General features: G+C 48.2%; 2 protein-coding genes across 3 annotated transcripts; one reads left to right on the forward strand and one right to left on the reverse strand.

Moving 5' to 3' along the window:
* Positions 1-446: 446 nt before the first annotated feature.
* On the reverse strand, positions 447-1,964 carry LOC128270776 (putative odorant receptor 83c). The gene is made up of 6 exons (XM_053008193.1): positions 1,677-1,964; positions 1,094-1,611; positions 931-1,030; positions 777-866; positions 554-706; positions 447-497 (listed from the first exon to the last, which is right to left on the reverse strand). The coding sequence occupies exons 1-6, from the start codon at positions 1,962-1,964 to the stop codon at positions 447-449; spliced, it is 1,200 nt and encodes a 399-aa protein (XP_052864153.1).
* Positions 1,965-14,321: 12,357 nt separating this feature from the next.
* LOC128275618 (endothelin-converting enzyme homolog) lies at positions 14,322-19,626 on the forward strand. Of its 2 annotated transcripts, none has more exons than XM_053014180.1 (5): positions 14,322-14,425; positions 15,962-16,238; positions 16,332-16,849; positions 16,914-17,332; positions 17,393-19,626. In XM_053014180.1, the coding sequence occupies exons 1-5, from the start codon at positions 14,414-14,416 to the stop codon at positions 18,546-18,548; spliced, it is 2,382 nt and encodes a 793-aa protein (XP_052870140.1). In that variant the 5' UTR covers positions 14,322-14,413; the 3' UTR covers positions 18,549-19,626. The 2 variants fall into 2 exon arrangements, with proteins under 2 accessions (XP_052870140.1, XP_052870141.1); XM_053014181.1 differs by lacking the exon at positions 14,322-14,425 and adding an exon at positions 15,719-15,876.
* The last annotated feature ends 83 nt before the right edge of the window (positions 19,627-19,709 follow it).

The raw sequence follows: 19,709 nt of genomic DNA on the forward strand, positions 1-19,709 counted from the left end.
GCTTGGATCGTTTTCGTCGTTCTCGAGAGGCTCTCGGAGTTGGCTTCGAGTAAATATTGATTCTGCAGCGGGCCATGCATGCTCATTTAGCTCATGGCAGGACTGTAGTTTTTACAGGATAAAACAAATAAAACCGTCTTCATACGAACAACCAACAGCTTCGCCGCAGGGAAATGGAATTTGCGCGGTGTTCATTTCTATGTTGTGTGTATAAACCTCGACAGTGAATGTGATATGTTCGTGTTAAATTTACACTTCGTTGTTATCGAATCGGTAGAATGAAGGAAAAACAGTATTGAACTTTCCTTGCAAAGACAACCGTGTTTTTATTTAATACATAGGTTGATAGCAGTGAAGAGACTCTCTAAAGAACTTATTATAAATAAATCAAAACTTGCTGACAAAACTTGAATATGGTGGCAGAATGGTTCTCTCAATCGTCTTTATCAACCCATGTTCTGCAGCACCATCAAGTACGAGTAAATCTTCTTGTAAATCTAAAAAACATGTCAAACATTAGGTACTAAACCGTGTAAGCTCACGCCAAGCGTACCTCTACAAAGTTAAGCAAATCGATCGCAGTGAAACCATCGGACAACACGACCGGCAACTGTGCCTTAAGCAGTACTTGCTGGAGCGTTTTTTGATGGTTCGTCGATAACCCGTACCAGTTGACGGCGTATATTTCGTTGATGAGTCTGTCGTTCTGAAATAATAAAACAAAAATACGCGTTTCACAATACCAATAACCAATCCCCAAATGGGTAGGTAGTTACCTTTATAGACAGAAACGTTCCCAGGGCGCAGTTCACAAAGAGTTGAATGGTGCAGATCACGATGACGGCCATTCCTGGGAGCCAAGGGACCTGAAAATATCGATTCGGAGCTGAGATCGAAAAGAACTGAACTCTAAACCGAGCTGTAGCGTACCCTGACAACGATTGCGAGCGATGCGACAAGCTCAAAAATTAGGCACCCAAAGTTGATGAAGAATTGCTTCTTAAACAGCTTATCCATATCGGTAATATGCCTGAGCAAAACGAAGCACAGTTAATCGTTGTCCTAAGTTTTTAACTTAAAGAAACCCTCTCACTTGGTGTGCTCCAAATGCTTGAGCACGATTTCTTTGATGAGATCGGCGATTTCCTTGGCGTTATTGCCGTTGAGGTCGGTGTTCACCAGATCGGTGAGGCGCCGCAAGTAGATGATGATCAAGTCCATTTGGCCGGTTGCGTTGACGATCAGGAACAAAAGACACACGTCGCAGGCCATCAGACCGATGACGGCTTCGAACACCTGCAACAACTGGTATAAACAGTTAACTGCGAACCCGACCGGAGTTTTGGGGTCTATAAAGGGTAGAGTGAACCCGAACAAGAGGACCAGCTCACGCTTCACGATCGGCATGGTGATTGCGATGAAGCAGAATCCGATTAATAAGCCCGAAAACATGATCATGAGGATCTTGATGAACACCTTGCACAGCGTGGCGGTGTGGTAGAGAGAGTCCGTTACCTCAGGATACAGTGCCGGAGCCGTGAAGCGATCTAGATTGTACATATGCAGGTCGTAGAGGCCCGGCGAGGTGAATGCTACGATCTTGGCAAAGCCCTGTGTTCCGAGATCGTTCTACGTTAGTGTCTTCTCGCGTGATGGCTTACCTTTCGACCACTCACCTGGATGGCTATACCGAGGGTCACGAGGCAGAAAACGACGTCCATCAGTGATCCCCACACGTTTGCGATCGAGTAGATGTTAACGAGCAAATATAGGAACAGGTCCATCACCAGGAAAATTAGTCGCCCATTTTTACGCGTGTATTCGGGCAGCATCCGCTCTGCACCGCAGATGGCGAAGAACTTGATCAGCAAACGATTCGAACTGTCGAAAAGGTCGGCCGGAGTTTTGTACTGCTTCCGAAGTAGAACTTCCTTGCGTTTCAGGTAGCGATTCCAAAACTTCATCTCGGTCACAGGCTTTAGAGAGACTGATTCGCTTGTGGCAAAGTGTGAACTATTTATTGAAAGGATTTCTAGTGCAGTAGGTGTTGAAGGACAATCCATTAAACAATACTGATGAATAAGTGATCCACCCACTGGGTTCTACACACCTGACGCCTTCTTTGCAGTCAACGAGGGCGTGGAATAAGAATCTAACGGGAGAAACTGGAAACCTTGCACTATACGTCAGAATCCATCAAAGGCATAATTAAAGAATCCTTGAATACAAATTATTTACATCATAGCAGCTGAGATCCCAGGGCGAAGGCAACACTAGCGAAAGTGCTGAGAGGCTTTCAGTATTAAAAATTCAATTAATTAAAATACTTGTACTGCTGTTTTAGTTTCTGCACTATGTTCATAAAGCATAAAATCTGGCACCATTGTTATGTGATTTATTCTGGTCACTAGTTGCTCTGACGGTAAGCTTATCACAACTACAGTTTCATCCAAGTTTTTGTTGAAATGTATGTGTTTTGAAAGAACTCATAATGACTTCTTTCTTGACACTGTTTTAAGATTCACTCTTCACAGATTGGTTTGATACTGACTCTTCGGACTCGTCCTGTTAGTTGCAAACTTTCACTTGCAGTTATAATCCACTTACGAAGTTCGAAGTGTTACTTGTCGAAGTGTCTTCTTTAAAGGTTTGTTGCTGCTTACATCCGGAAGTTTTGCTAACAAAGTGAGGATTTCTGTGATGACTGTGTACAAGAGTTTCGCTGAGAATAGTTTCCTTCTAATTCAAGAGTTTTTTGGTAATCCTTGTCGCAGGTGCGTATTGAGCGCCGAAAAAAGCTGGAAATAGTGCTACTTATGCAGATATATTTAAAATGGTTTCAAATGAATTACTACTCTAGTTACAGTTCAATTACTTATTGGTGATTGGAAGTGAAAACTGTGAAGAATTGGCAACCATCGATTGTTGCAGCAGTTGATGATAAATCATTTATCAGTGCTCCGAGTTTTCTTGTGCCGAAGTCGCGCATCCACTTGGGCATCCATAATGGAAGGCAGCGCTCGGTGAGAGATTACCAATCAGGTTAAAAATGTAACATTCCTGCAGTCCGCCGAACACGGATGCATTAGCGTCCCGGCGATCACGCTAAATGAAGCACTTAGTCATGCATCAAAATTGACGTTCACGTTCCCCAGTTGGCACCCCGGCCAACTGCCACCGAAATCTCAGCCTCCGTGCACCGCACTGTGCATAATGATAGTAATAAGGAGCTGCCCACGGGAGCGGGTGAAAATGCAAATTCCGCCCGCAGGCATTCCGAAAGGGTCCCCGCGCGCGCGCCGAGCATTAGATCCGTTTCGGCAGCGGCCACGATTTCGAGGGCTTCAATTACCGAGTCCGCTCGATGGGAGGCAACTTACATCCAAATCAATTTTTCATGCCATTTTCACGATCCAGCGCGGATCGTTTATCATCCGGCACCGAGCCGGACCGGTTCGGTACCGGTTCCGGCAAAGCCGTCCAAGAGGGTTCCTGAAGACTCAGCTTCTCGTCCGCTTGGGCCCCGAAACCCAGCGTGTGCTTTGTTGGCTTAATTGTGATGTTATTTATTGTTTATAAATTCACTTTTAACCACAGACATTACTCGGGCAGCACCCTTTCGGAGGAGTTTGGGAAATTAAATTACAAGCAAGCACCGCTGTGGTGCAGCGCCGAGGTGCACGTGGAGCCGCATCCGTTGCTGTGGCGCAAATTAATGGCATCTCCTTCGGAGGGAAGGAAGAAGACATCGTCCGCCGGTGGTTTGTTGTTTCGATTTTCGCAACAGCCGAGGTACAATATTTCCCAGCATAAAAAGAGGTTCAAGTCGGCGGAGAGTTCACACGCGGAAAAGGCACTCGAAGATGCGATAAAGATTTACGATGCCCGATCACGTTGCAGTTCGATCGGCCGAATGAATGTGGAAATAATTCAATTACCAATAACCGAACGCAACGCATCGCCGTTTGTCGAGGAGGTGTCGTTATGAGTGTCTGCAGACGTAACGCCATCTCGGGGCTGGCCTGTGGTTTGCCCTACACAACAAAAAGCCCGCAGATCACGATGCAGCTGGCGGCTGGTAACGTATTATTAAGAGATTTTACATTCAATTAAACAAGTTGCGATCGCAGCGATCGGTTCACGGCGTGCCGTGGGTTTTCTTTATCGCAACGATTTCGTGGGTCACGCGCTGCCCGTGTGTGGGTTGCCGTGGCGTACCCGAGACCCGTGTCCGAGGATCACACTCGGTCCGGTTCTGTGCTGCGAAATGTATGATTAAATTTGATACCCGCAGTCTATCTGTTGCGTTTGGCGGCCTTTTATGATCTGAGGTAGGCACTCAGATCTCACCCTTTAACGGTTTGCTCGCAACGAGTGAGCGAGTTGTCGACGGGATTCTCGTGAAGCGTGATTTTGCCGTGATTCGTATCTTCGTACTTGCTGAAGTTTAGGTCCATTCGGTCTATGGTCATTTTGGCCGTTTGCGAGATGTGCAATGCTAATTCTTAGCAGCTTTGGGTTGTAAGTTTGAAAAATATTAGATCAGGCAACGGTCGCCATACATCTGCCAATGTTGTCTTCATTAAACGAAGACTGGGCTACGATTTGGTGATCCGTTTGAAATGCGATGGGCCTTAACTGGCATGTTGTGATTGCTTCAATTTATGCTGACTCTTTTTGATAGAAGGCAAGTTGGTCCACAAAGTCGCATTTGATGCAATGATATTTCCAAGCTTCTTAAGAATTCGTGTATTTTTCCTAATGCAATGAGGAAAAACTTAGCTTAAACGCTTACCTTAAACGTTGAATATTAAATCAAATTATGTAAATCATGTTATGATCAAATTTTCCATCACTGCTGCTGTTTCTACTATTACAAAGTTGCTGGAGATAAAAAAACTTTCTAATTTATTCTCCGATTAACAGTAGAAGTTTTAACTTTATCAAAATACAAATTTACCAATGAAACTACGAAAAGTTACTAATAATAATGTTAAATTAAATGTTAAATTAAATGGTTACTCATTGTTGACTAAATTTGTTGTAAATAAAACAATATTGATCAATCAATAAGGCGTTTTGACTTATTCTGTCTTTACTTGTCTATCGCCTATTGAAAAAACAAACGTCAAATAAAAAAAAATCGTCCTTCAAATAGTCTTTTATTAAAGCTCTGGATATAAGCTTTCCTAAGCTTTGGATAATTTCCATAAACTAAATCATTTTAATACACAAACAATCATAATAACGTCCCCCATTTTAAATAGTATCAAAAACTACCTAATGCTAGTGCTGCTAACTTGCTAGACTATCGTTTAATACATAGATCATCGAGCTTGGTATATAAAACTGAGTCCCCCCCCCAATTTACTGTCCCCTGCTTCGGGGGTGACTGTGGTGCCGCTGTGCTCCACTGTCCTCGTCTTTTTTATTTGTGGATTTAGGAACAAATTAAAAAGAAGCGGCACGCTTTCCAAGAAATCGGTACAGTGTCTTAGACCGTGGGTATTGGAACATCTGGGCCCTTCGCGGTTCGTGTGGGCTTGCCTGGTGGAATGGTGGGCGGCGCCGGAGTCGTGGCCAGCGCGAAGTAGTTCCAGGGGTATTCCATCGGACCACCGTCGGGTAGACAATAGGCCCGATTTGGTGTGGTCGCCGTTTTCCAGTTCACTGTTTTGGGGCTCGTTTGCGTTCACTTTCCTTGCGCAGCTACTACCCTGAAGCCTAAACCCTTTTCCACCCCACCCTGGCGTGGCCTCGCAGTCTGGCGCATATTAATCAACCCGGCGTGCGTAGGAACGGGAAACGGAAAAGCTCCGAGTCATTGCCGACACTTCGTCCCGCGGCGGCCCCAGGATCGGAGAGCTTCCACTGGTCCGTGGGTTGTGGGACTGGGCGCGACTGAGCAGTCGGCAACACTGGAGAGCGTCAGTGCTATCTTGCGTTTCGCCCCCCACCGACGTCCGCCGGGCCGGGCAGTCAGCACTTTCACCAGCAACGGACGGCAATGGCTACGCGGCCCGGGTCCGGGCGGGGAGCCTCGACGCCTGAGTTACATAAAGAATAATACAATAATATGGCTAATGTAGGCAGACTCGATGTCGCCTTTCAAGATCAGCAGAATCTACTCGACCGCCTCCTTCTCACTCTAACTGTCTAGCGGTGGTCGGGTACGTCGCCCCGTCCCTGCCCGAACCTGCTTCACTTTCTTCACGCGGGCCGACGGCAGCCACTCGGTTCACTCGCAGGCTGCGTGGTCGGTGTCCTTGCGTTGACTTCTCACGGGCTGTCCGGGGTCTCGGTTCTCGATCAAATGTAGATGAGTTGGCACCCTTCAATCGGTCGGCCCCGCTATCGGCACTGAGGATGCTGAGGGTCACGATACGGAATTGGAAACGAATCCGACGATAGTGTGTCAAGATAGTGTCGGAAGCTGCGATGGGCAACAATGGGCCCAGTGGCCTCGGGCCGCCATTGGCAATCGAGATTAAATGCCCCACCATTTGATGTCTACACGTGGCCGATGATGATAACGATGATGTGGCGGTCCGCGGCCACGTCAGCATGTTTCCGGTACGGCCGACGGTTTTTGGCGGCGGAAGGAAGTTCATCGAACTGTTTGGGGCAGTTTTGGGACGTTACAGAAACCCCACGGACGCAATCTGCCGGTCTTCGATGGTCTTCTGGGCGTACGCTAATAGTTGCAAGTAGTTCAACGATAGGAATATTCAATTTAAACCAACGGAAGATGTGGCGCCCAATTTTTCCTGGACACTACCGGACGCAGGACGGTGTCAGTTTTTTCCGTTCCATTCTCAATCGACCAGTAACGGGTGCTGCTGCTTGTCAGAAGCTCGTCCAAGTACCAGATGGCAGTGACTCGGCAGGGCCGGGCAAGATGCCACGTGGCACGTGGCGCAGTCCCCAGAAAATAAGAAAGATTAAAAGACAAACAGAGGCAGAAAAAGAATCGTCGCACCCATTTCGCCAGCAACAGCAGTTTTGCATGTTGTAATGCTAATCCTTACCGATTGCCGGGCGCCCAAGGCAACGAGCGGGGAACCGCTCCTTGCCAGTAATTCTCTTGTTCCGCAGCGCAGGAGGTGCTATTGGGGGCGGCTTGTCTTCGGCTTCGTTACATAGTGTCGCGACTGATAAATGGCACTTTCAGGAGCCGCCCGTCGGGAGTTGAAGGAGGACCGTCGAGATTGGGTCGAGCACTCTCCGTGCAGTCTCGCTACTGAAAGGCTGCACCCCGACGCCGACGACACTCTGTGCGTCTAGTGCGACACACCCGCACCGGGGCCGCAGCCGCGGGGGTCTCCTTTTGGGTCCGGTTCCGCCAAAAATATGCAAACTTTATTCATTTGTTCGTGCGGAGGACATGTGTGAGGCTGCCGCCAGGCGGCCCTGTGTCACGGTTTGGGGTTGACTTTTTTTTTGCCTGTGCAGTTTGCAGCGTTCTGGCTAAATGGCCAATCGGGTCGAAAACGGGACGAACCGGTGCCGTAGTAATGTTATTCTTTCGCAAAAAGCGTCTGAAGGGTCTTCGGTGTGCAAAATGTGCCCTGAAGGAGCCCAGGAACCCAGATAAAGAAAGTCGGGGCTTCAATACAAAGCTAAAGGTTTGCTAATCCTTTTTTTATCATAGTTTGATCAAACTTACAAATAGAAGCTGGAAATTAGAATTATGTAATAGAAAATCATGGGCATGTAAATATATTCCACAAATCGCAGCTTATTGTACGCACATTTCATTGTCAAGCCGATCTGCTGGCTCGAAGCTTTAATTCCTTGAATAGGGAACTTGAAAGAGTCCCGTCATCTGCAGGCCATTCCCAGGTTTGCAAATCGTGCATTGTCATCCATAGTCATCAGTTACCGTACCAGCCGCGAAATTGACTTTCCCGGTGACTGTTTGTTTATGCAAAGGAATGAAAGAAAGAAAAACAATCACAAACTTCATGAATTACACACATCCACCCAGCACCTGGCCGGTCGGGACGGCTGCAGGAAAGTATTATTTGATTCGTGTGTTGACCGATGGCAGGCGGCCACCTGCGTCCAGGCATCATAAACCATCGTGAGTGTTGAGCGGATCAAATCGGTGGAGGCGCATGGTCACTGGCGCGTGGTGCACGTGCCCGGTGACCGACTGGCGGTATCCGCGAAACGGAAGCACAGTGTCAGCGAGCAGCCACCGGATGGGGGCTCACTCATGCCAATGAATAAATAACGTGGGCCAGGCAGAAATTTAATATGCCCTTTTGTTTTGTGTGAATATTTCATAATTAGAATGAAGAGTAGCTGTAGGGACGGTACGGGCTAAGGATCGCACACAGGACGCCTGACGAACCGCGATGCTCGAAACGGCCCACAGAGCTCGGTAGTTTATCAGAAAAAGATGACGCGAATGAAACATGCGCGTTGTTTTGATTTCGGCAAACGGCTCGGCTGGCCGTTGAGGTCCACCAATGTGTGGTTTAATGTTAGGAAGTGGATCACTCCTAAAGGAGCGTTAGTTGTGCCGTTTGCAAAAAGTTCGTTAATTTTTGCAATCCGATCCGACCCATCTACACACTTAATACATACGTATCAATTACAGCCGTTTACTTGACAATGCCTCTTAGTTTAAAATAGAACACCAGGCGAAAAAACGTATAAGTTGCCCTTGCTAATGGTTGTCGGCGGACCAGCACTGCTAAGTTGGACTGTCATCAACCAACCGCTGTCTGCTTGCGCCGGAAGAAAATCGATGCCGATTAAATAATTCAACGGTCCTGCCCCTTTTGAATGCAAATTATTCTCACCCTCGGCGAGCGAAACCCGTCGGTCCGACGGTTTCATCGTTTTGGCGAGCTATGTGGCGGTTCGCATCCGAAACGACTGCCGAAAAGGCAACCCTAGTGGCTTAGGAACTGTGACAGAATGTCTCGCCCGTTGCTGTTACTGTAGCTAGCGGACATAAGTACATAGCGACCCGTATTGGGTTGTGAAGTAACTGTTCGATAATATTCACAGGCACTCGAGCCATAGCTTCGAGTTTTTTTGTGACTGTCGGAAAATGTGTGAACACGACTGCACAGGGATTTACTTAAGGTATGATCGGCTCTTCAGGATAGCCGCTTCATTAATTCATTTCGATGGATGGAATAAAGTGAAATCACCAGCTGAGTTACAGTAATTAAATGTTGATCAATAAGGATCGGTTCTGCACCGTGGAAGCTTGGCGATAGAATCGTCCTCTACAGCTTTGTGGCCCAGCTTAATAAAAGTTAACAAAAAACATATAAACCTAGACAATATAGTATTTCCCATTGCATACCTTCAGGCGTAGTTGAGGATTTTTCAAAAAATCAAAGTACCACATAATAGGTAAATTTTCGAAAAAGCCACTCAACATCGCAGGAGATCCGCAGGAGGAGAAACGATTTTAAATGGTACTGCCTTCGTTGGCACAGTGTTACCACCAAATTCGACGAGATCAATTTTTGCCGAACCGAAACCAGCGACTTTCCAAAACAGACAGTTTACAGTAATTTCTCTTAGCTTCGTCGCGGGAAGTTTCGCCAAAAGCCTCACCACACACCCGCACCGAACGGGGACGATAAACGAAACGTGCGGGCGTGCGATTGGCTTTATCCGTGCCGCGTGAGGCGGTCCTTCACCACGGCGACCCAGAAATGCTGCAGCTGACCGCGTTTAGTTTGAAACTAACTGCAAGTTTCCGCAAACCCCAACCGAGCGAGCCTGCGGGTTTGGCGCTCATGTACAAACTAATCAGCTGCCGTGATTGGAGTTTTCCTGGCTGCCTGGCGGTGCAGACCTGGCTAATGGTGCTGATGCTGCTGCTGCTGTTGCTGGTTCCGGTGCAGCGGCCTGCGGGAACCTCGAGCATACGTCAAGCAACATCACCGACGTTTTGGGCTGGCCGCACCTTCGACGAAACTCTATGTGTGCAACACGATCCGTGGTTTGGGTCGCCCGGGCCGCCAGCCGGATCACCACTTCCGCGATTTCGGCCGGTCCCCGCAAAACAGCCTCATCCCTTCAAAGGAAGGGGCTGGGGCTGGGCTTGGGCACACACGTCGGCGCAAAACGTCGTCACTTCCGCCGTTCGCGAGAGAAAGGGGCGACAGTTCCTGTCACTCGACAGGCCGCGCGAAGCTTTGCACAGATGAGCAAACCGAAAGCGGAAGGACTTTGGGGTCTCCGGGAGGGGCCTTTCCGTTCCCGGCCGGTGGCTGGTGGTAAGCTAACAGTTCGAATTTGACTGTACAATGCATCGTATAATTGAGTTTCGAGTTTTGCGACCGGAAGCGAAGGGCACAAGAAAAAGCTTTCGCCGGCTTTTATTTGACTTTATATTTAGGTCATCAAACCCGTGCTCCGCTCGTGCCGCATTCGCAGTACGCTGCGCGGCTGCAACTGCGGTCCGAGTCCTTTATGGCCTTTCTTTTCCCGCCCCGGTACGCCGGTCGCGCCTCGGTACGGCACTCTCCCGTTGGTGCGACGTTTGTGAACCGGAAACGTGAGGCTGCGGAACCGGAATTGCATCCCCGTGGCCCGACAGTTTCCCGTCGGCTGGCGTCGTCCAGGTCGGTTGCGACGGTTGGCCGCATACGGGGACGGCTAGCGCTGCGCTTCGATGGCCGGGCAGTCACTGGCTGGACTAGCGTGTCCAGTAGCGCCAGCATGCCGGCAGAAGGACACGGCCGTACAACATATAATCAAAAGACTGAACGCACTCTGGAGAGTGCTGCACGCGTCGAGAGTATTGCGTTTCGGGATTGTCGAAGCTGGATCCCATCGGCTTCGGCTTCTGCCTTGAAGAGTTTTTTTTGTGTCCGAGATTTAGATTTGGCCGCTCGCAGCTCGATGCGAACGGCTCTGGATCTCGACGGATCGCTATTCGTGGAACCGCATTGATGATGTATTGTGACGCACGTGATGACACCGCGGGGTGTCACATTGATTTTTGACTTCCTATTAAAATCTGCGCCAAAACATGAAGGAATCCTTATAGAACCGATGCAGCTCCGGTTCAATGGATGTCGGAATCGTTATGGTAGAAGTCACGTACTGACACGGCAACGATTGATGCAGATCACATATTTTTCCATTTTTCGAAAGCAATTTTTTCATTATTTCATTTCATTTTTACCATGCTTATCTGTGCTATTATTTCATTCTAAAATTATATAAAAGATTGGTAAATTCTATAAGAGTGTGATTGCTGCTAATTATTGCTTAAACTCCTTTTGTAGTTATTTTCGGAGATTCTGCAGCGATCGAAATTATGGCTAATCAGACTCATAAACCTAACGCGAGCAAGACTGATGCGATTCGTGTTCGTGAAGTTTTCTTGTCATGGTAAGGTTCAACAAGCAACATCGAATTTCTTAAATAAATTTTTATAGTTTTTCTCATCAAATCCCGAACTGAAGATCTCAATAGTAGACCTAGATGTTGAGCTGTTTTAAGAAGCCGTCACTCTGAAGATGCTACTTGCCTGTAAAATGATAGAGTATTAATGTTCATTATTGTTGATTGATTATTAAATTAATATTTACTACAAGTTGGACAAGTTTTTTAGTGAGCAGTCGACTGCTCGGAAGGCAAATCTTTAGTTTCCAAATTTCCAGTACGAATTGAACATAGTCTCACCAGCCTCCCTCCATTAAAGCCGTATGTTTTACATACTCTCTAAATTTTTTCATAGACTATACTTTCATACTAATTTTAATAGACTATGTTATTGAAAAAATCCAACTGGTACATTTGTTTCACTTTTCCCATTTGCTTAATAGTCCCATAAATTATTCTCCAGACGTATTTACTTGTCCTTTTTTTGGTTTTTTGTTAAGCACGTTATTTTGTTATAGTTTAGTTGTAGATTTTAAGAAATTAATTCTATTAAAGTTTTGGTGAAAAACCGCCAATTTCAATTTCCTTCTTTCCAATATCGAAACAGAAATGATCGATAAGCACTTTTTATCTGATTAAAAGTTACATTCACAGTTTAAAGTTCCATGAAAACGGTGGGTAACGCATCGAAGTTTATAAATATAATAAATACTTTTCAAACATGCCTTTGGTCGGTCCAGAGTTATGCCCACTGTAACGGAAGCGCGCGCTACCATGCGAAGTGCAGAACATGAAGAGCTGGGAACTGAAACAAATAGCATCGAGCCGAGTGGTGTCATCAGACATTATTGGATTTTATGAATACCTGAATACTGAATTGCATCTTCACGCCGGTGGCGCTGCAACCGGGCACTCTCGGCGACTGCAGCATGAATGTGCAGCGACCGTGCACAATGGTGCATTACGTTGCAAGTGCCTCCCACCGAAAGGGGTTGGCGTTGGCACAGAAACCCGAACGGAAGTAGTTGGTAGGCCAAACCGGTAAAAAATACTGCACCCCACATTCCGGAAAGAGGAATATAAATGTACAGCCGCCCACAGTGGCCAGTTGCTGGAGCGTGACGGGCGAGCTTCGCTGAAGGCTGAGCGCGGAGAAGTCAAAGTGGCCCAAAAAGTGCGAGGAATTCAAGATAGGCGGTAAAAAAACTGGCCCAACTTGCAATAGAGCATTGTAGTACGCGCTGTAGTAGGCAAGTAGTAGGTTCGGTAGTAGTAGTAGTAGTAGTAGGGTTGTCCTAGTTTCATGTTCTCAGCGACGACGACGCTGGCGAAAGATACGTAATCGCGGCGTTTGCAAATTGGAGGAACCACGCGCCACGGACGGTATAATGTCTCAGGACATCCGAAGTTACGCCGGAGCGAATTGCTCGAATCGTTTTCGCGAATCGTGATTTCGTGGAGCTTGAATTTTGCTCGGATGAAGTTCGGTAGAAAACGGAAGCGCGAGCGAGCGAACGAGCGAGAGTGGACACCATTTTCCCCGCCAAACATTTTGAGCTACAACGTGCTTCGTTTGAGCGGAACTCGAAGGGTCGTGCACTCGCTGATGTATGAGTGCCTTGGTTTGAGATTGTTGGGTGTCGGGCCACATGGCCATCGAAACAACACTAGGTCTGTAACACGTTTAAAGTCTACCTAAACTGTTAATGAACAGAATGAAATCCTTTCCCTAAGTGGTTGACTTCCGTTCCGTTTAGCAATTGGTTTAGAATTAATTAAGTTTTTCTTAGAAAAAGTCTACAGGTTCTTACATATTTTCATTAAAAGATTAGGTACATAATTCTTATCATTGAGCAATACGCTAAGTTTTATCTTTAAAAATGATTGTGAAGTTATGATTATACGACCACCACAAAGGTATTAATAAACTCATCATGTTTTACGTTAGATAAGTAAACCAAATTGTTATTATAATTTTCAAATCAGTGACACTATTAATAAATGGAAACAAGGAATAACACTCATAAACTAAATAGCAATTGGAAAAGGTCAACGGATGTTTTGTCGAAAGCGTGGCATCATCTAAGAGTCTATTTTGGGTTTGAATCCGTACCCTCAAAATAAAACCCTTCACAACGTTGATCCTTTTCCGTTCGAAAATGGTCCCGTTCCAGCTGATTGTGAACTGACGCACGGAACTGACAGCCCTGGCCGCGCTCGAGGGGTGGGGTGGCCGTGGGTCCGCGGCGAGGCCGGGTTTGTTTTGGTTCACGGTTTTCCCGGTACCGTGGTACTGTGTGGCCTTTGACGCGGTTTTCTTTTCCCTCCACTCCGGCGATACCGCGGATCTGACAGCTCGAACCGGGACGCAGCCGCCGTACGGATGACGGTAGTGGCGCATGCCCGTTGCAAACTATTTTCATCGGCCCCATCCAAACACAAACGCTGCTGCGGACGACCTCGGACTGGCCGAAAACAGCCACCAGTGCCAGTGGTGTTGTTTTGGGCAAGATTAGGTTTTAGCGAATACGGTTTTCTGGTTCTGGAAGGTAGTTGACACCACGACAGGAACAGGTCCCAGGGTTTTGGGTACAGGAATCGTGCAATCGATCATGGTGGACTGTGATGAAAGACCACCTCGCGAACGTAGTGATGCTGTGTGTCCGCGGCTGTGAGAAGCTGCTCATAAACTGAACTATTCAGCTAGCTAGTGATATCCAAGAGGATGTAGAGAACCTGCACTTAGCTACTGAACAAGTCTAATTTCCGGAAGCCAGATAGTGGACTGGTGCCGTTGCGCCTTCGCGACCACAGCGAGTGCAATATGGTAGGCTCCCGATTGGTGGCTCTAATCAGTGTTCCGTAAGATAAGCATTCCGATGCCATATGCTCAGTGGTAGAGCCCCTGCTGACTACTGAAAAGCTGAGCGGAGCTGTGTCGATCGATAGAGAACAGGACAACCAGCCAGCGATAGCACACAACCTATCTTCTTATCGGATTCGCTCATCCGGCTACTGTTCGGAGGGATATTGATTTCATTCCAAAATGTCTGTCCAGGTGAGTGTGGCGTAGAAAACAAATGCCAGATTCCCAGAAGTTCCTCTCAACAGATGATACAACATACGAGCTCAGGGAAAATGTCTGTCGGCCACTCCGTCGCTTAGACTAGAATTAAGTAGTACGTGATTCGAATGACCAAAAACATCCCGACTAGGGTCCTCGTTTTGCGTTCCGCACTGTCACTGAAACACGTGCATATGTGTGCTGTTACTGATAAGATGAGCAGTGAGTCAGCGGGAGAATCTTTTCGGGTTGTGCAGCTCGGTTGAGTCACTTTTACCATTTCCAGCACTTGTGAACAATGTAATTATAGGCTGATGGTGTAATAAGTTCCCTTACAGTTAATTAACCTAACTAATTATAGCTTGGCCCGGACGTTAGCATTCTAGTATAAAATAAACGGGCAACAATTCCCTCCCTTTTGAATTCTGCACATCTTCAAATCGAGTTAACCAATAAGATTACCTAAGGGTCAACATCTACAAGCTAAACTAAGACCCAAACTGCAAGCGAATAACATTGCAAAGTTTGAACACATCTGACGTGAATGCCACTGCTTTGCGAAAATCACATAACATGTGTCAAAATATTTAGAATTGCTGAATGCTGTTGCACTGCGATTCATGGATTCGCTGGCAAAGGCGATGTTCCACGAGGAATGCTGCTCGGCTCGTCCATCACTCAGGCGAACTGAAGCCAAATTGCGACGGCACGTACCGACCGTCCATTAGGCCGTGGTGGCTAGTAAATTAAGGTGTCTATTTACATCAACCCGCCTCGCCATCTTCAAGACGCCGCTACTAAACAGGTCAACCCCCGGGTGGGAAGCGGGGTCCGCGAGTTGTTTAGATTCGGATTCCGCCACAAACACGACAGCCACGGGGAGCGGTGCTAGATGCGAAATCCGTAATAGGGCTGGGCACAGGGAGCTGCGTAGATGTTGGTGTATTCTCTCGCCGCTAATCGTAGAGTTCACCCCCGTGTTGGCTTTATAACGCAAGTCCGAACCGGTGGTGGCCGACTCGGCGGTAGAGAAGTACCGCGAATTAAGCATTGGCACTACGTAATCGTTGACTTTGGCCCGTTTAGCTAGCGTAGACAAATTACCTGCCGGTTCGAACGCCATCAGGGAGTACACGCAAGCGGGTGGTTAGCGCGGGACGATCTCGGCCGCGCGGGTCTGTTGTGCGAGTGCGTCATTGCGCGGCGCACGATCTCTCGTGAGTATGGTTGTGGCCGCACTGGGCTAGAGTCGGACCGATCAGTTCGTTACGACGCCTGGGCGAGAGAAGTAGCCGCCCATAGCGTGGTCGCTCGGAGGCCTCGGAGGTCGTGTTGAAAACGTCAAGCCAGTATTTTGCAGGAGAGTGTAGAATGATGCTCAAGTCCAAGTTCGTCGTTAGCGAATCGAACTGTATGGTGCTGAATTAGTTAAATTGAGTTGTGAGGTAGTGATCGTGGTTCACGAAGTGCCCATCATTGTGCCGTCCCAGGCGATCCATTGATCACGCGCAATTCGCTTCTCTCCACCAGATGACCAGATATAAGCAGGCCCAGTTTGCCGACGAGGACAGTAGCAGTATTGGGTCGATACAGATCAACGAAACCACCCGCAGCCCAACGATGCACATCCGGTACCATGCGGCCCGGGGAACGTCACTGTGGAACGCCCGGAGCAAGCTGGAGAAGGTGCTGATCTTGCTGCTGATGTTCTCGATCGTGCTAATAGTGGTGCTGAGCAGTCTGCTGGCGAACGACAGCACACGGATTCTGCACGTTCGGCCGCACGTCGGCAACGGTAAAGATAAAGGTACGGCGGCACCCGCGAGCGTGGCGGACGTCTATTTTTAGTGTCAACAATCGACAATGTAAATATCGTCTTCTACGCTGTTTCGTGATCTAGATGCGTACGGTGTCGACGAACAAATGCCCTGCCTGAACCACCACTGCATTTTTGCGGCCAGCGAGATACTACACTCGATCGACTGGACGGTGAACCCGTGCGACGACTTCTATGCGTTCTCGTGCAACCAGTGGATCAAGAACAACCCGATCCCGGAGGGTAAGTCTATGTGGGGATTGTTCGGGAAGCTGGAGCAGCAGAATCAGCTGGTGCTGAAGAACGCTCTCGAACGGCCACTGTCCGAGTTCAAGTCGAAAGCGGAGAAGAAAGCGAAGCTCTACTACCAGTCGTGTCTGGACGAGGACGAAACGATGGAGAAGCTCGGGGCGGAACCGCTCCAGAAGCTGTTGAAGCAGATCGGTGGTTGGAACGTGACGGCCAACGCGAGTGGGTTCGACGTGCAGAAGTGGTCCCTGCAGCGCACGCTACAAACGCTTCAGATCAAGTACAACATGGGCGGACTGTTCGGGTGGGCCGTCGGTGAGGACGATCGGAACTCTAGCAAGCATATCATACAGGTAAGCGGTTCACGGTAGCTGAAACAGGGCCGCTGGTTGACCACCGTTTCCACGCGTTTTCCAGATTGACCAAGGTGGATTGACGCTCCCGTCGAGAGACAACTACCTGAACAAGACGGCGAACGCCAAGATTCTGACTGCCTACCTGGACTACATGACGAAGGTTTCGGTGTTGCTGGGGGCCAACGAAATCGATGCCCGTCGGCAGATGATGGACGTGATAGAGTTTGAGACGCGGCTCGCGAACATCACCACGCCGCAGGACATGCGCCGGGACGAGGAGACGCTGTACCATCTGATGACGCTGGCCGCGCTGCAGGAGAAGGCACCGTTCATCAACTGGCAGGAGCACTTCGAGGAAGCGTTCCGACTGGTGCGCCGGAAGGTCACCGAGAAGGAGAAGGTCGTCGTCTACGCACCGGAGTACCTGGAGAAGTTGAACCTGCTCATGAAGGAGTACACTGCAACGGACGACAAGAAGATGTAAGTCGACGAAAAGGGGGTAGGTGCTGCTTCGATCTGACCCGTTCTGTTCTGTTCTAGCATCCTCAACAACTATCTGGTGTGGCAAACGGTGCGATCGCTGACGGCGTGTCTGACGAAGGCGTTCCGCGATGCGTACAAGGGCCTCCGAAAGGCCCTGATGGGTTCGGATGGTGGCGAAGAGCTGTGGCGATACTGTGTGTCCGATACGAGCAATGTGCTAGGCTTCGCCGTCGGTGCCATGTTCGTGCGGGACGTGTTTCACGGTGACTCTAAACCGCAGGCCGAAGACATGATCAACCAGGTGCGGGATGCGTTTAAGGAAAACTTCAAAAACCTAAACTGGATGGACACGGAGACGCGCCGGTTGGCGGTGGAGAAAGCGGACGCCATAAGCGATATGATTGGCTTCCCGGACTACATCCTGTATCCGGAGGAGCTAGACCGGAAGTACCAGGAGCTGAACATTGACCCTAAGACGTACTTCGACAACAACATCAACTACAACATCTACAGCCTGAAGAAGAACCTGGAGAAGCTGGATCAACCGGTCAAAAAGACGCGCTGGGGTATGACTCCACCGACGGTCAACGCGTACTACACCCCGACTAAGAACCAGATCGTCTTCCCGGCCGGCATTCTGCAGAACCCATTCTTCGACATCAAGAGTTCGAAGAGCCTCAACTATGGGGCGATTGGTGTGGTGATGGGACACGAGCTGACGCACGCCTTCGACGACCAGGGCCGGGAGTACGATAAGGTCGGCAATCTGCACCAGTGGTGGAACAATCGGACGATCGAGCGGTTCAAGAACCAGACCGAGTGCTTCAACCAGCAGTACGGTGCGTACAAGATCAACGGCAAGAACATTAACGGCAAGCAGACGATGGGCGAGAACATCGCCGACAACGGCGGCCTGAAGGCAGCCTTCCACGCGTACATCAACAACGAGAAGAACAGCTTCACCGACACGGACACGCTGCCCCTGCCGGGCGTCAACATGACCCACCGGCAACTGTTCTTCGTGTCCTTTGCTCAAGTCTGGTGCTCGGCCGTCACCGACGAGACGACCACGCTGCAGATCGAGAAGGACTCGCACTCGCCGCCAAAGTTCCGCGTGATAGGCCCCCTGTCGAACCTGCGCGAGTTTTCGGAAACCTTCAACTGCCCGGCAGGCAAGGGCATGAATCCGGTGGACAAGTGTGAGGTCTGGTAGACGAGCTCGGGTGCGGGGGTCACACGCGTTCTAAACGTCTGTCTGACTAGGGCTCCGCAGTGCACGAGGTGGTACAAAGTTTTACGTTCATTCTCGTCCCGCCGCTCGGTGGTCTCTTTTTTGGGAGCGCGCCTCTTTTTTGTGATGCTTTTACTTTACAGTACGCTTGACACGTGGCGGGATCGGCGTTAGAAGAAGATTTCATCTCCTGCAAGCCAAATTATACACACACACACACAAAGCATAGGATAGGACAGAACGCTGCCCGCGGAAACAGGAGGCAGTTGGTGTTTTGCAGTGGTCAAACCGCTATGCCGATATCAATTAAAGCCGTTGGAGCGTTGTCTTCACGGAGGCTCCCATCCTTCGCTGTTCGATGTAAGTTTTGTAGGTTAAGCCGGATGCCGGATGTCAAAAGCCAAACACGACAAGCGGACAACCCGAAAGTTCCACTATTTTATTAACGATTTTTCTATCCTTCGAGGTGCGATTGTGGCGCATCGGGCATTTTTACCTTATTTTATATCGTTATTCGATCTTTGCAAAATCCGGAACAGCTACAAACTTCTAGTGTCCGTAAGATTAATCATTGTGATGGTATCTTAAATGAGCGAAACCAAAAGAAAAGTAAACTAAGGATGGGTGCGAAGCCGGGGAACGCGGAGTCGTGCTGTAGGGTGACGTACTTGCAACGTTTAAAATTAAATCAATTCCTATTAGACGACAGTGTAACAATTTATACATTCACGAGGGAAACCAAAAATGAAATAATACTTATCTTAGAATGTACAACTGTTCACAAGAACGGGTCTTAATTTTGGTTTTGAGAAATGTTTTGTAATATATTACCAATGATAAAATGTAAGTATGAACACGTATTTTTCATCTTGTTCTGACACGATGTGGCATTTTCATCATATATCATTACAGTTATTGGGTCATATAATTTTCTGGCAGTCAGAGCTAAGAGTTTCTTAGCCAGGAGTATACATTTTAAAGAAAGCTTCTTGGGAGTAACACTTATAACTATCACCAAATATTATTTCTTAAAATTTAAAGATGCCAAATAAACATTAGTTCCAATTTTTGTCTCTGGTGATTCTTCTTCGATTCTTCGATTCTAATCCGAAAACGAATGTTTTACTTTACTCCTAAAGTAAA

Source organism: Anopheles cruzii, chromosome 3 (assembly GCF_943734635.1).
Source record: "Anopheles cruzii chromosome 3, idAnoCruzAS_RS32_06, whole genome shotgun sequence".
NCBI classification, from domain to species: domain Eukaryota; kingdom Metazoa; phylum Arthropoda; class Insecta; order Diptera; family Culicidae; genus Anopheles; species Anopheles cruzii.

What these genes read in the sequence shown, in the direction of transcription:
- LOC128270776 (XM_053008193.1), bottom strand. Translation starts at nt 1,964, where the DNA reads ATGAAGTTTTGGAATCGCTACCTGAAACGCAAGGAAGTTCTACTTCGG. An exon ending in CCCTCGGTATAGCCATCCAG is followed by an intron (nt 1,612 to 1,676) that starts GTGAGTGGTCGA and finishes CTCGGAACACAG; the next exon opens with GGCTTTGCCAAGATCGTAGC. An exon ending in AAGCATTTGGAGCACACCAA is followed by an intron (nt 1,031 to 1,093) that starts GTGAGAGGGTTT and finishes CGTTTTGCTCAG; the next exon opens with GCATATTACCGATATGGATA.
- LOC128275618 (XM_053014180.1), top strand. An exon ending in CTAGCAAGCATATCATACAG is followed by an intron (nt 16,850 to 16,913) that starts GTAAGCGGTTCA and finishes CGCGTTTTCCAG; the next exon opens with ATTGACCAAGGTGGATTGAC. An exon ending in GCAACGGACGACAAGAAGAT is followed by an intron (nt 17,333 to 17,392) that starts GTAAGTCGACGA and finishes GTTCTGTTCTAG; the next exon opens with CATCCTCAACAACTATCTGG.